The 17,150-nt window shown below is 35.9% G+C and overlaps 1 protein-coding gene across 3 annotated transcripts in view; it reads right to left on the bottom strand.

Moving 5' to 3' along the window:
- The window catches only part of LOC146004418 (ectonucleoside triphosphate diphosphohydrolase 1-like), a 143,284-nt gene that overhangs the window by 121,079 nt on the left and 5,055 nt on the right, over positions 1-17,150 (bottom strand). For all 3 annotated transcript variants that reach the window (XM_083143267.1, XM_083143266.1, XM_083143268.1), the window contains exons 2-3: positions 13,924-14,069; positions 7,894-8,014 (exon numbers count right to left, since the gene is read on the bottom strand). In XM_083143267.1, coding sequence (XP_082999393.1) covers positions 7,894-8,014; positions 13,924-14,043 — 241 coding nt within the window. In that variant the 5' untranslated portion in view covers positions 14,044-14,069. The remainder of the gene's footprint in view (positions 1-7,893; positions 8,015-13,923; positions 14,070-17,150) is intronic.

Genomic DNA, 17,150 nt, shown 5'->3' with positions numbered 1-17,150 from the left:
TTCTGCCTGTATACTTTTTGCTTCAAAACCCCCCACAAGAAGTAGTCCGGACTTGAAAGATCTGGCAGGCTACAGTCCCTTTGAAATAATCCTGAGTCCAAAGAAATCTCTTAACATAACCATAGTCACATTGGAAGTATGCGGAGTTGCAACGTCCTGCTGAAACCAGCTCTGACGTTCCTCTGGTTCCAACATTGCAACAAACTGCATTACAATGTTTTGGTAAATTTCACTATCTATTGTGTTTTTTTTTTAAAAAAATGGGCCCTACCACTGACCGCCTGGATATGGCACACCAGACACCAACTTTCTGAGGGTGGAGGGGGGAGTCCACGAAAAGATGGGGATTTTCAGAGCTCCATGTTCGATAATATTGTAAAGACAAGTAACCATTCAGGTGAAACCATGCTTCATCGGAAAAGAACACGTAGTCCAACACAGTGATGTCATTCCCAATGAAGTCCAACCATTGACAGTAGAGTACAAGATTAGGGTAGTCAATTTGTTTTAATTCTTGAAAAACCTGAATTTGATATGGATATAATTTCGACATTTTCCTCACTGCTGTATGGGCTGATCCTACAGACATTTGCGTCTCCTGGCTTAGGCGTCGTAAAGGTTTGTGGGGAGATCTTGTCATTATTTCATTAACATTAGTCACTGCTTCTTGTGTTAGTACAGTCCTCCTACATCGGTGTTTCACGTTACATACAGACCCTGTCTCATGGACAGCAACATAACATAATGGACATTAACATAACATAACGGACGACAACAACAAAAACAAGACTCAAATATACCTTACGTACCGCTTTTAAATTGAACGCACTGTACTTCTCAGAGGAGCCAATTTTTCTCAAAATTTCAGGTCACGTATTCATGAGAGACTGAACAGTCAAACTCTTTCAAATTACACTGAACCAGCACTCAAGCCAATAAATTTTGATCAGGCACTGAACAGTGACATCATCAGAACGAAGCCCCAAAACTTTGCTTCCGCTTTTGTTCTAGCTGGAAAAACTTTTATTTTCTTTTTGGGCAATGTCTGAATCAAAATAATTACACTATTGAGTTTTGGAGTGCAGTCTATAGACTTGTATTGTGACTTGCATGATTCTCTTTGTTCAACTGACAGACATATTTCCCTAATTAATATTATGACACTCAAAATGTAGGACAATTATGATATTTGTGAAATTCCTCCCGGACGCCAGACATAAGACACAAATGTAGGACATGTCCGGGAAAAACCGGACGTCTGGTAACCCTAGTCGTACACCCCAAAAGACTGGTTCCATCGGGCACCTATAAAGCCTCCAGAGAGATGGTGTCCATGTATTGAGGAAGGGGGAGAATATGTAGAGCATGCCTAAAAACCTAAAATCTCTGCTATGAGACCTTCACATCCAAATCAGATGGGTCTTACTCTTTTCTGATTGAACGAAGTACAACCTGTTTAAGGTTTTGTAGACACTTCGAGCAATTGTTTGGAGGTCATGGGTGGATGCTGTAAAATGCTCTTATTAAAAAGATTGATCCAAGATTAAAACATTGTTTAATCTGTAGGTACAGTAACCCCGACTCATGATACACGACTTATGTAAATTCGCAGTTACGTAATAACTGTACGTAGCTGTCACAAGACATTCCTTTTTATTTGAAAAGTGTGATTTCAGTTTGTTTTTATATTCTTATATATATTTTTCATACTTTTACATTTTATATCCAAGTAAATACAGCTGCATGATGTTTCACTTATAAAATAATGTTGTGTACATAATATATGTATATACATATAATAATAATAAATATTGCAGTTTCTTACGAAGTTACACTTAAGCAATTTACAAATTCGACTTACGTAAAGACTTACGAACTCAGGGGTTACTGTATTTATAATTACAACATTTATAGCCCAACAAATAGCTTCTGTGCTAAACATAACATGTTTAGTTCTATTTGTCAGAGAACAAGAACACAAAAGGAAACACAGTACAGTTAAAAATACACTTGTTCCTAAATCCATTTTTATCTTTGACAATGCTAATGGAAAACTAGTAAAAAAAAGTTTTATTTTTTTTATTTTTTAAGATCGGATTGATCTTTAAATTTTGGCTCATACCAATAAAGTACCGATATAAAATTGTCTGATCCGATATAAGTAGGCCTTGAAGAACCTGCACGGATCACTGACCTCCGTAATAAATATGTGTTTTGAGGTGACTGGAGTGCACAAGAAGTTGCATATTAAGACATTTACTTTTTTAAAAAATAGGGCATGGAGATTATCCATAAAAATTATAATAAAATGGCAGAATTTTGCATAAGATATTTATAGATACAGTATATTGGATTTTACCAATAAACTGATATGCCTGTATCGGTTGATACCGATAGATTACCAATTAATCTGTCCCATCACAATTAATAGCTGGCCAGCTACAAGGTAAAGAGTTGTTTTCATATGTATTTTTATATGTTACTGCATGTATGTATATGTACTTATTCGATTGTGCAGTTCAGCATATTAGATTATCCTATGCGTAGCTACTCAGTTGGAGGAGATGTAGTTTGAAAAAGGACTTACCACTGGCACTTTCATTAACACAATTAGCTTAAATATCTCTGTGGCCCATCCTCGACTTAATAACGCAGTAACACAACCTTATAGCGAAACTAGTAGGAAGCATTTTATTTGTCTCCTTATGCAGCATCTTCACTTCAGCCTGCTAGGCACTATGATGCGACTCAGAAATATCTTATATAAGCAAATCTTTGGTAATGGGGAACTTGGGGATTCCAAACAGGGGTTGGCTTTACCAAATACTACATTTATTTTTCATCATCAGTCTAGCCACCATAAGTGGATTAAACTCTTGAAGAAAGGGGAGACAAGGGCTATCCCGGCAATAGTGGTTGTCCCTGGACATGAAGTTTCCAGTCATTGTGAAAGTGGTATTAAAAAAAAGGTCTTTTTGTTGCGCCAAACTGGACTTTTTATAGTCGGGGTGAGAGTCCGTGGAAGTTCACCCTGCAGAACTGGAATTTTCAATGGCAACGGTCTATTTTGAAAGACCACTTCCCAACTGTGAAGGCTATGAAGAATGGAACATAATATGCACTAAAAGCAAATCAAACAAGTACAATAATACATGCAATAACATACAGAAATACACATACGAGGGCCACTATTTATATTTTGAGCCTTGGCAACACTGATTGAAGTTAGGCGCGATTTGACGTTTGCACGGAATCGTCTGGCATTAATGACCATAACGTACTTCAAATGTTTTGTCAATAGCTTCATTTGTGTTGTTTATGTTGCCTTGGAGATAGCGCGACAACAATAAAATGGAATTAACTCGTGAACATTTTCGTGCGATGATTTTTTACGATTTTCGACGTGGATTATCAACACAAGAGTGCATCGATCAACTTATTTCCACATTTGGCGATGAAGCCCCATCCTTTGCCACTGTGAAACGCTGGTATAACGAATTTAATCGTGGCCGCCATTCGCTCACCGACGAGATTCGCGAAGGTCGTCCAAAATCAGTTGTTGTTAAAGAAAACATTGATGCTGTGCAAAACTTAATACTGCAAGATCGTCATGTGACATACTGTGAGATTGAGGCAACCATAGGCATTAGTTCCACCAGCATATATAAAATATTACATGATCATTTAGCTGTGAGAAAGGTATGTTCTCGTTGGATCCCACACAATTTGACAAAAACTCAAGAAGACGCTCGCGTCAATTGGTGCAAACAAATGCTCAATAAATACAATTGTGGTGCTTCAAAAGACGTATATAAGATTGTAACAGGTGACAAATCATGGATATATGCATATGAGCCGGAACGTAAACAGCAGTCGACTGTATGGGTGTTTCAAGATGAACCCAATCCAACAAAAGTTGTTCGCGCTCGAAGCACATCGAAACAAATGGTCGCCTGTTTTTTCGGGAGAACTGGTCATGTGGCAACTGTGCCTTTAGAGGAACGTAGAACGGTCAACTCTGAATGGTACACAATAATTCGTTTGCCAGAGGTCTTCGGTCAAATACGGAAAACAAACAAATGCCGTCAGATCATTCTTCATCAAGACAATGCCAGCTGTCACACATCTCGTCTAACAGACTTTATGAACAGTCAAAAAATCGAATTGATGGGTCATCCGCCGTACAGTCCTGATTTGGCACCCAATGACTTCTTCTTGTTCCCAAATGTCAAGAATAAATTGCGTGGACAACGATTTTCGTCGGCGGAAGATGCCGTTGATGCGTTCAAAAACCATATTATGGAGGTGTCTCAAGAAGATTGGAAAAACTGCTTTGACAAATGGTTCGAACGAATGAAAAAGTGTATTCATCATAAAGGAGAATACTTCGAAAAACAATAAAGCAGTTTTCAATGCCAAATTCCTGTTTTTTCATTGTTAGGCTCAAAATATAAATAGTGACCCTCGTATGAAAACACATTAATTAACCCTTCACCTTGTAGCTGGCCAGCAATTAATTAATATAACACAAAATCCAGTAAAGATCAACCAGTTCTTTACATTTTTTAAGTGTGTTTTGTTTTGTCTTGCATTCTATGTGAAAGGCATGATGAACATTTCAAATGTTATGTGCAAGTTATTTATTTATTTCATCTAATGCATCTTGTTTATCATGGCAAAGATAAGGTTTTGTAGCGTTCTCTACCACTGAACCATGTTTGCATCAAAATTTCAGTACATGAAAATTAGAAAAAAATTCAAACCATTACAATCTATTATCAAATATCCAATAACTCATGCTAGGCAGAAATTTATTAAAAATTTCCCATCTGTGGAGGAAAATAACCACAAATTGGGCCTTTGTAAAAAAATTAGGAGTGTGTGGATAAATTGCTGATGCTAGGCTTACACTGTTGGAAAGGTGATGCTTCACCACTGAACAATTCATGTTTCATACACACTGAGAAAGTACTTACTATTTCAGCTACGAACAAGTTTATTAACATTAAAAACTCTCCTATTACATTCTACTAATTTGTATGCAGTTACCAAATTACTATTGCATTCTAGTTAGGGTTACCAGACGTCCGGATTTTCCCGGACATGTCCTACATTTTAGCCTTATGTCCGGTATCCGGGGGGAATTTGAAAAATATCATAAATGTCCTACATATTGAGCATCACATGATTTTAATTACGAAAATACGTAACAGAAAAAAGTCATGCAAATTACAAGTCTATGGACTGCGCTTCCAAACTCAATAGTGAAATTTATTTTGATTCAGTCATTGCACAAAAAGAATAAAGTTTGTCCTGCTATTAAACAAACGGGAAAATGGAAGCAATTAATGAACAAAGTCTTGGGGCCACTTTCTGATAACTTCACTGTTCAATGCCTGAGCAGAATTTCTTGCCTTAGGGTTTATACTGATGGAACAAGGTGTTGCCCAATCTTATTCAATATAATTTGATTGTAAAGCAGGGGTATAGAGAACAAAGTTGTCTGCCAGTCAAGAAAGTCATTGAAGTCAAGAAAAAGTAAACAATCAACAAGTAGGTCAAGAAGTCACTAAAAACTCAATTAATTATTCTTGCGGTCAAGAATTTTTGCTATTGATTGGTTGATTTCGTTTATTTTACTTCACTCTTTTCTGTCCCATTGGCTAATCGCGAAGATGAGGATGAATGATGGTAAGATAAGATGGATGAATGGATAGTCATAAACATATAGGGAGAACCGACACAAACCCCACATAAGATTATACTGGCTGTGAGTCCACATGCCAAAGCCTTGCTTGTCTGCCAAACACAGTTCAGGATGCATTAATACGAGATAGCAGATCTAATTCTCTTCTTAAATTCGGCTTCAGTTTTCATCTTAACTGGCCCTTTGGTAGGGATTCTCATTAAATAAAGATTTATTTTCTTAATTACTAATTTCCAACTTTACCCAAGTAGGATCTAGAAAAGTCCAGAAAAAGTCAAAATTTCTGGATGTATTATTTTGGTAGACACCCTGTTATTGAACTAAAAACTACCCAAGATGAAAAAATTTTAAATTACAGTAATTGCTGAATATTTGTTTGCCATTACAGGTCATAATTCAAATGTTGAGAGAGTACTTTGATTATCATCAGCACAACAGACTCACGAGAGAATTATTTTTCATAAACTCTGTAAAATGTTTGGTATTGGTCCCTATAATTTCAACGAGTTTGACTGTCCACTCTAACATCAATATATAGTTTGAAAAAACTTGAAATTTTGATAAAAATTGTCTCCTCTGAGAAGTACCACTTAAATCAAGTAGTAAGAGGTGCACTGATTAGTATGATTGCAAGATTTGAAATTTTGCATTTAAACATTCATTGGGAAATATTTTTTTTAAAAACTGAAAAGTGTCATTTTTCAACTACTTCCTAACGTGTTCTATAGAAATATGTATTATTTATTGAGAATGTGTTGCATCCTACATTTTGACTTATTGTCCTACATTTTGGGACAGCATGTCCTACATTTCCCTTACAGCGATCTGGTAACCCTAATTCTAGTAAGTGGTATATCTGATACAAATTTCCTCCTACTTTGAAAATAAAGGTTATATTGTAGCAGAACATTTAAAATTTATTTTATTTATTTCAATACCAATGGTATCGGAATCAGAAAGTATCGGTTGGAATTCATTTACCGAAAGCAGCCGATACTTCCCTGGCACTTTGTCTTTGATGGGGCCTGCCAAAATGCCATGTGACAAACACTTTTGAGGAGTGTAATCATCATGGAAATTACGCAAAGTTTGAAGTTTCATTTTATTTTGCAGCAGTTTTGTTTGAAAACTGGATTTTGCTATTACATAACATGTATTTTAATATTCTCATATAATTATTGCATGCTTTAAAGCAAAACCATTGGTAAATTTATGCATAATTAGAGTCTAACCCTTTTTCACCCATATATTAATCTATATTTTGAACAAATTTTAATTATTACAATTTTCAAACATCAATATTGACTCAGCACTAGTTTTAAGAAATTGTTTAACATGCCTACCGTTTTATTATTATGTACAAACTGCTGCGGAAAGGTACAAATCTGTTTTTGGCAGGCTAGTCTCTTACACAATAAACATGGAACGGATTTATATGTGCTAAATATGTACAATTCACCTCTTTAATAATATGAGAATACACAAGCTACATAAAATACAGTGCTTACATTGACATTAATTGTGAAAGAAACAAAATGGGTTTTCATTTTCTGTTTTCGAAAAAAATTAGTAACAAAATTTTCATGTAAGTGTTCGAATGTGAATTTCCTTTTGTTTATATATTGACTAAAACTGCATTCAATATCGCAAGAAGTAATGGGAGTGTATTTCAAATTTCTCAGTTATCCGCAAGAAATTCACCCAACTCTTTCAGCCACATGGGGACATGTACCGGTAGTTATTTCATGAATATGGAGTATATTGATTGATTGATTAATTTGGTGTTTTAAGTCCACTTTATGCACAGTAAGGCTAATTGGGACTGGACCTACAGTTTAAAGTGGGATCCGAACCACTATGTGCCTCCAACGGGAATCGAATCTGAGGCCCCTTCATTACAAAGGCAACGATGCTACCACTGCACCATCGGGGAGGCACGGATATGGAGTATATGTTGAGAAATGTTCTGAAATATGTAAATAATATGTAAAAATAACTAAAACATGTAAAATATGTTCTAAAGCCTAATATATGTACACATATGGAAAATAAAATCAGAATTTTGCTTGTCTACATGCCACGATACACAAAGATAGTACAAAATAACTGATTTCAGCTTCATACATAAATATGTATTTACATATACATCCGTTCACTGACAATAAATGAATAAAATATACACTTACTTCCACTTGCAAGAAACAAATGATCTCCATCTTGCACTCCTGCCTCTGCAAGGGTTTTGTTGCTATCCAAGGCTACGTAATCATTTCCCTTTACTACAAAGGACTGTTCGTACTTTATCTCCTGCAAAATGAGAAATTAAAAAAATAGCATCATCTATTCTATGCCATAACATTTGGACATTTAAAATGTATACTTGATGATCATTCAACAAAAGGTTAAGATTGTACCAAGTTGACTGAAAAAATGACAGTCTGAGGAGCTTCTGACTGAGTAAGAAGTTTCAACCAGTCATAATACCAAGCACCTCATGAGAGCTTACAGTGCGTTTGTCGTGTGAATCAGTGGTTATCAATATTTCCCAAGTCGAGATACCCTTGCACCCTTTCAACACCGCTAAAATGGTGAAATAAAATTACACTACTATTTCTTTATAATAAAAAGCAAGCAACTGATGGTTCACATTCAGTACAAATCAGAATGTAATACAAAATCTGCTGTAAAAAGAATCTCAATAAAAATATGCAATTTTCTTAGGTGTAATTTACATGATATCAATAGCATGCCAGTCATGCAAATACACCGATTTGAAATGAAATCTCTGGATTTTTTTCAGGAATCATGAAGCCCACAGTGCACCATTAAAGTAAAAAAAAAAATAAAGTGCTCCCCTGTGCTTAGCACCACGCCATGAAGGCATATAGGGGGTGTGGGGGTAATGCCCCACACTTTCTTGATCTGGTCGTGAGTAGGAGTGATGTGATCAGCATCATGCCCCTGACCACCTTTACCCCCCAGGGTTTCCCCCAGGTACCCATGTCATTCGACGCTGGGTGGGCCCCGTGGCCGCTTCCAACGTTAGAAAAGTTCCCGGATTTGAACCGGCCAGGGATCGAACCCGGGACCTTTCATGGTAGTCAGACGCGTTACCGACTGAGCCACCGCGGCCAAAGTGCACCATTACAGTTCATATCGAGGGAAAAGAACATATCAAACTTTACTATCAAAGACATGTCCAAACAAAAAAAGAAATAAAAAACTTGTGTTCAACATATCACTTGGAGCCGACAGAAATTTTGTTGTTGAATTAACTCTTCTCACCTCAGACACTTTGACAAAGATTTGCAGCTGGATGCCAGCTTGTCCACCTTCGAGTGTCCTTCCAGCCATTGACACAATGTAAACGGTAAAGGCCATACACTGTCTTTCCAGCCACTGGAAGCCAATCGGATATCCAGTGTCGAACTGGCATACCAATTAATGATATCATGTTAATCAGGCTTTAATAATAACATATCTACGATTCAAAGATGTCAGCACCTGAATTTATACCTCAACTAAAGATGTCAGAAGTCTGCTATCATATTATATTTACCTGTATGTTTTTTTACATGAACTGACATTTTGTTCTAGTTTAGAGTTGGAGGACAGGGGTGGCCACTCTAGAACCATGATAAAATTCACACTTCCGGTTTTCAAGGCAAACTTTCCAAAAATTCAAGGATACAAGCAGCTGTTTTCCCTATTTCAATCTTGCATATTACCACCACCCACCCACATACACACACAGATATATTAACACAATATAAAAGGTCTGTGTGATTCCAACGTACCCAAAAGTTCTAATCCAATTTCCAACAGTATATATATTTAAAATATTTAATTTGAAGTGTGGAGTTTACATTTGTCATTTCACGTATTCAGACTCGAAATGCATCTACAAACAAGTCACAAATGTTATGGGATATACTAATCTACAAAAAATTCTTCATTGTATAAGAATTTCAAACTCAAATTTACCTACTCAACTTCAAGATATCCTATCTTACAATAATCTTCTATCTTTCAGATAGATTGTTCTGCAAAGGACACCTAACAAAATAAACAGATTGATAGAATTCTGTCTTATTTCCCATGCAGCTTTCTTCTTTTCCTCCTCGATAAAAAAAAACCAAACTGTGAAAAACTTGCCTCAGGGCATTTATAAATATATTTAAATTCAATTGAATTACGATTAATAAAAGTTGCAATTTTTCACATCTACAGGGAAAAATTCATGCAGAATTCCTGGTGATTAGACACCCAAGACTGAATTTTTTACTGTTATATAGGTAGCATAACTGTAACTTTTTGAATTTTGACTGTTTCAAACAAATGTGCACCACACTACATCACAGTAGTCGAGAAGAGGGAGAATTAGTGTTTGCACATGTTTCATTTAGTGATGGTGATCTTAGGTGTGAATCCAATGTGAACTCATGCAGGTGTAAAGAAATTGGAAGAATAATTTTGTTCACACTATTTGCATAAACCGTGAGCAGAAATAAAGACAATTCAGTCACAACAAGTACACATGGATTTGCATTGTAATATAGTGTTTCCATTCTATAATGAAGAGCTTCAATCAGCTACTTGAATGTGGTCTGATATCAGGATTCTTGTGGGCCAACATTCATGAGTCACATTCTGCATCCGTTCACATCCACTCATAGAAACTGTTTGTGCCACGCCACACAAACACTTGGAATTTGGATATGTTTCACAACTGACCTTCTGTTTTAATCTTAGCTAAATTTCACTTGGCTCAGGGTGGCTACAAACAAGCAGAAATGAAATTCCCTGACTTTTCCAGGACAAAATTTACATTTTTCCCTGACAATTACAAACTAAACTAAATCGATGTTTTTTGCAAATGGAAATAATAAACACCTACAGATCCAGGTATGGATTTGTTAAGTACCAATATTATCTTCTATGAAATTGACTTAATTTCTCTATTCTCTATGATTTGAATTCAAACTGCAAAATAGTGAATTTTACAATTCACAAGCTAGGGAAGGATTACGGAATTTTATCATACGCAGTAAGTTTAAAATAAAATACCTGATTATTTTTTTAAGTTACGACCAAATGAGCTTGGAGTGAAGAGTGATTGATTAAGAAATACATTTTGTAATTTATCAGTCTCCTTATACATTCTCGGTATTATATGTTGATATTTCCACGGAGGTTTGGAACCCTCCGCTTGCAAGAACCATGCGGACTCATTTTTCAATGCATAAAGCTACTTCTCTCTTCTCTGTAAAGCAAACAACTTAACTCTTGCATATAAGTGAAACAATTGAATTGTACAAAAGAAAATGTCATATTTCCTTACATTATCAATGGGATTTCTGCTTCAGTACAGTATATCCAAGTGAAGTACTGTGAAACTGACAACATGCAGTTATACCATTATTGCTGACGAAAAGGATATGTAGGTATTAGAAATTTAATGTAAGCAATTTATAGAATTGCATTGTATACGTATAGGTACCTGATTTAGCTAACCAAACATTAAAACAGGAACACGCTGTTAATAACAGCTTCTGAAAGTTCATATACATGAGGAGCATCCTGAAAAAAGTTCCAATGGTGCCTGTACGCAGCACTAGTGTCCGGAGAGCGACATACACATGCGGGCAGGAAGAAATGGCATGTAACTGTAATCTGGTAAAGTTGCAATGCAGCTGTTTTAGGACAGTTCTAGGTTAAAGATTGCAGCTCTCACACAGTACAGTCTCCCGCCGACTGCGATGTAGCCTACGTATAGTAATCAGATTTTTGCACGTTCAGAATTTGGCACAGAGCCACCAGCAATCGTGTGAGGTGTGTGTGGACCGGATGTCGTGAGTGATAGTATGGTCAGACGATGGTGTAGACAATTCACGGAAGGCCAATCGAATGTGCACAATCCCATACAGCTGAGTACACGCGGGCCCTTTGCATCACTTCAGGTGAGATATCTTGGACCACTCCAAGACCTTGCATGTACAGACTATCATCTCTTTGTTTAACTGAAGAGGTTTCTGGCAGGACACGGATTTGACAGCTACACTGCGATAGAGATAGTTCCAGTCTTTGCTGTCAGACACATATGCCATGGGAATACAAAATTTAGTGCCATGCTACGACAAATGCCAGAACAACGGTGGTGATTTTGCTGAGTATTAGGTTAGGACTCACTGTTACCAATGCAATAAATTACTACTACTGATATTTCTTTCAAATTGGTGTACTTTTTATTATTTTTATTTTTTACTATTCGGTGTTATTTTCCCCAAAAATTCACATTATCATTTTAACGCATTTTCTGGCAAATATCTGAAATTATACCTTCATGGTGTTTTTAAACTACTGTTTCAAATTGTAAGTCACATGGCCTACGTCTCTTCGTGAGAGTTTAATATCTTGAAAGTTATTTTAGGAAAGTTATTTTCCATACCCCCTTTTTAATTTTAAGGTAAGGGTTTTAGATAATGGAATTTTCCCCGTATATACTGAAGGGTGCATAATGACCATAAGTGGCGACGCACAAAAAATTTCAAATGAATCAATCTCAGATGCCGATATATTATTATGACACCAAAAATTGGCATTATCTTTTTTTGACTTGTTAGTGTTATGTTTCCCAAAATTCACATTTTTGTATTAGAACATTTTTCTGCCAAATATACCAAAACTTAAGGACCATCTCTCATGAGTTTAAACAGACAGGACAGAGAGTGGCGTTAATTTCATTGCAATATTAGTGTTGCAGTAAATTTGAGGTTGGGAGATTGCACTTGCCAAATTTTTATAATGTTCATCAATGCAGAATTATGTTTCACTTTTTGGTGATAGTATTCAATATATATCCCGTTTTGTTGGGTTCTTCTTGATATCTAAGAATAATAATAATAATAATAAATTATTAATAATAATAATGTCATAGTAAACTTATGTTAACTTGTGCGAATCCAGTAATACGTCAGGATGATGAAAGAAAACCTTTGTAAGCAGTGCTACATTAAATAAGGTGAAGTGAGCCAGAAGAGTAATAAAATTCCAGCAGCATATTTGCAATCTAAAGCTCTTGTTTACGAATGCGATTTTTGTTGGATGTTGCAGTCCAAAGACTGCCAACAAAATCAATTCCATACGAGTGCCATGCATGCAATTTCTGTCGCATGTTGTAGTGAGATGCTTTGTCGGGTGGCGATATTCGACAAAAATCGTATGTATCAATGAAGCCTATTTGTTTCCATGCTCCTTCAGTTTGACCAACAAAATGCCTTACTACGACGTCCCACAACTACTTGACGGCGCCACCCGTTCCCATCCCCTCCATCTGTTGACAGATCTGTCCCTTTACTACTCCCATACGGCCAAGAAAAAAATGATAATTCAATGCATTTTCTACGTAATATTTAGAGGCTTCACACATTTTTCTGCCCCTCCGGAAATTTCTCTCTCTCTCCTCCCGCCATCACTGGTTTCTGGTGCCGTGTTTATGTCATGCATAAAAGGGACTTAAAAGTTGAGGCCGAAAAAAAAAAAAAAAAAAAAAAAGTCAATCAAGACAAAACATTCCCTGACATTTCCCTGACTTTTTTTGACATCTCAAATTCCCTGACTTTTCCTGGTTTTCCAGGTTTGTTGCCATCCTGTTGGCTTTATGCATTCTTTGGCGAGAATTTAACAATATACATTGTGCAGCCGAGATTGGCAATGCTTGCTCACTCATTGATCTCGCTACTGATGGAATGTTATGAAGGTGAATTGCATAGTGTACAAGTGTCAGACATACCCACTTTGACGTCAGCTTGGTCCTAAGTGGACACATTTGCTTCAGCAGCTGTACGAATCCACAAATTCCAGTTTACATTTTACATATAGTGAATACTTTATGCAAATTTCAATGTAAATGACTTGTTGTCAGTCAAAAAAACCAAAACCACAAGAGCACCTACTTTGGAAATAGCAAAATGTGACCAATAAATGGCTAAAACATGCTCTATCAAGTAGAAGTTGAAATATGCATAAATAGGCTCTAATCCTAAACCTTCAAGGTGAAATTTCATATGTATTTCAGGAGCATATCACCATTACCAAAAAAAAAAATATATATATATGAAAATGCATTAGAACATTGCATAATACGAAGAGAAACCACACTGTAAATGTACTGAATTTGCAAAATATAAGATATAAAATTTATAAAAAAAACATACCTTATAGGCACAATAGTTTTCTATTAAGCTCTTCACAAGATCGGTATCGGACACTTCCTGGACTTCATAGCCAGCAGCTCGTCCACTGAAGGTGCTCTCAATCGTCACTGTCAGCTGCATTTTGGGTCAGGCTTTTGCATTACACCCTGAAACACAATCACAATACGCCTTGTATTTATTTGTGCTGCACTTGTTGTATGTCACTTGTTTACCTCTCTACGAGTGTCATGACAATGAGAGTAATGAATCCAATGAGGGAACAACCAACATGAAATAACTTTGGCTCTTCAACTGTTGAACCTAGGATCCCTAGCTTCAAAGTGTGATGCACTAACATCGGCACCAGCAGGGATGTTTGAATCAGGTCATTGACGTAAAACTGCTTAATATTAGTAGTAAACAATTACTTTCTTTTGTAAACTAAGAATAAACTTATTAATTAGTAGGGAGACAAATTTATGGTAAATAAAAACTGAGGAGAGCGGTAAATAAAATGTTAGATCAGCGGTGGAAAAAAATAATAACTGGCATACACTTTTTCATCATGAGAGGAAACAACATACAAAAGAGCTATAAATTGATAAACTACTTCATTTTTATATACTGTACACATACACAAGTACTTAGATTTCAAATGTAATTGCCAGTAGCGGTGATTGGGTGGGGCAAGGATAGTTTACTTTTCTTGCTAGACAAGGCTTAGTATTTAGAGGCCGTATGTGATGTGATCGAAGATAAAACGTTCTCCAGCTGCAAGTGGTAGGAAACTTTAGGCAAACGTTTCGTTACAAATCGACAGTTTGCACGCATAACCTCGATTGCCGGTTTTTGCATGATTTCTACTTAATTTGATGATACAGGGTGTCCCACGAACGTTATTACAACACACTATGACTCTAGGGGTACAAGGTTCCAATGAGTATTCTTTTTCATTGTCTCTTCATCAATTTCATCATATCAACATTCATCTCATCTCTGTGATTAGCCAAAAGAGGCAGAAAAGCAAAGCAAAATAAACCAAATCAATCATTGAAAAATCAAATAATTGACAACTATTTTCCTATGACTTTCAAGCCATAGATACCATATAATACACAGCCATTCTCATATTTTGTTATAATTTTATTTATGTTTTCTGCCACTTTAGCCAATCACAATGATAAGGATGAGTGATGATATGATAATACTGATGAAGGAACTTGCAAAGAACACCCATGCCCAGGCCGGGATTCAAATCTGAGACTCCAGGCATTTAAACACTACACTATGGAGATCGCCTCATATTTTGTTATAACTTGAACCCACATCAATCTAAGAATATCATTGAAATTCGGAAATTATAATAATGAAGTCTATGTTTTGGGAACTTTTCATATAAATATAATTTTGGAACCATTTGTTTCTTAGATTAAGTGGTCGAATATGAAAATAATATTTTCATTATTTTTTAAAAGTTAATATGCTGTCATGATAATTAATGGAAAATGCATTAATTTCAATGAATATTCTATTTTTATCATCAAATGACCAACATCAATTTATAGGGGGGTTAACTGGCATGCTTGAGCATGCACTCATGATTAATTAATTACAATTAAATCCAATTTCAAATATACTTTCAACATATTATCCAAATCAATATAATGTAACCCATCTCCACCCTCTAATAAGCTGCACCTTGACCTGAAATATATTTCAATAGAAAAAAAGAATATATATATTTAAATCTTCAAATTACGGCGGTATACAAACTGATATCATAGACATCATGAGTACATGCTCAAGCATGCCAGTTAACCCCCCTATAAATTGATGTCTATGATTCCAGCATTTCACACACAAAATGTAAGGTTCTACACATGAGGTTGAATTCAAATATTAATAATAAACTAAGTTCGTAGAATTATGAAGTACTTTCTGTTGTCTGCTAACAAATTAAAAAAAAGAAAAACTTCAGAGTGAATGCATGAAAAGTATTAACGAAAGAAAACATGTTACGTGTGTGACACTTTAAAAATGTAGCAAAATTTGACTTCATTTGTCCGTGAAGTATGTAGGCTACAGATGCTAGTTTGCTGTACTTTTTGACACTCGGTGTAGTGCAGGTGTATTCCAATGTCAGGGTGGTGTAAGTAAAATGACGTTCAACCAAGTAGACGGAAAGCAGTGTTCAAGTTCAGAAGATTCAACAAATGCCTGTTGATGCTTTAAACGTTCATTTGATTAGTTAGCACTCACCATGTGACCACACATACACAGACCCAGAATGTAGTGCAAATGGTGCAGACACAAAATACACTACCTGACTCCAAATCAACGAACCAGACGACTCGGTAACCAACTGAATGCTTCGGTGCAATGAGAGTCAAATTGTGCAGTGAACTAGACGGGGCTACTAACTTTTGTTGGTAAAATATGCAAATTATATGCACTCACGAACATTTAAACACTAATAATTTCAGATTAATTCATTTCATTATTTACATAGAGTAGGACCACTTTTGCGGGATGTTCCATGTACACTAATAAGTTGACTACAAAGGGTGGGCATCCTGTATATCTTGATAAGTAAATATAACCAACAATATGACTTTACACTGCAACACATGATGTAATTACCAATCAATTATCCAATGTTTTTTTTTTTAAATTGTAGTAAATGTGGGGTTGTTAAGTACATTAATTGTAATAATACATGGGAGTACAATGCATGTATCTTCAAATTATTATGAATCAGTGGCAAATGTGAGAACATGAACAATCATGAAGATGTCAATGTGATTAAGGAATAACGACACTTCACACTGACGTTTAGGTTCAATTTGCAGAACTGGCAATCAAGAAATGTTGCCTGAAATACCACTGGAAATTCTCTCTTCAAGACATGGTCCATTACTTGGTACAACACTATATTATACTTGTCAACCCAAAAAGGTGCAGTGACTTCAATGGTGAAGAAAAGGGTGCATACAATAAGATTCTCTTGGGATATCGTCCAGGTGAGTTGTGGAAAAGATTCCAAGCTTTCAAGAGATAAGGTCACTCTCACCTTCATATGTTACCCTGAAGATGAGAGTGATGTTAGCCCTTGTAAGCTTGGAATCCTTTCCACAACTCACCTGTTGATAGTCCCAGGGAATCTTTTCATCATTCGTTGCCAGGAAAGCTTCAAGACTTACTTCAAAAGAGTGCATAGTTTATCTTCAACACATTTAATTTTCTTTTAT

This window comes from Lepisma saccharinum, chromosome 21 (assembly GCF_977018435.1).
Source record: "Lepisma saccharinum chromosome 21, izLepSacc3.1, whole genome shotgun sequence".
Lineage (NCBI taxonomy): Eukaryota > Metazoa > Arthropoda > Insecta > Zygentoma > Lepismatidae > Lepisma > Lepisma saccharinum.
The sequence above is the reverse complement of the archived record's forward strand: the minus strand, read 5'-3'. Positions and strand labels throughout refer to the sequence as shown.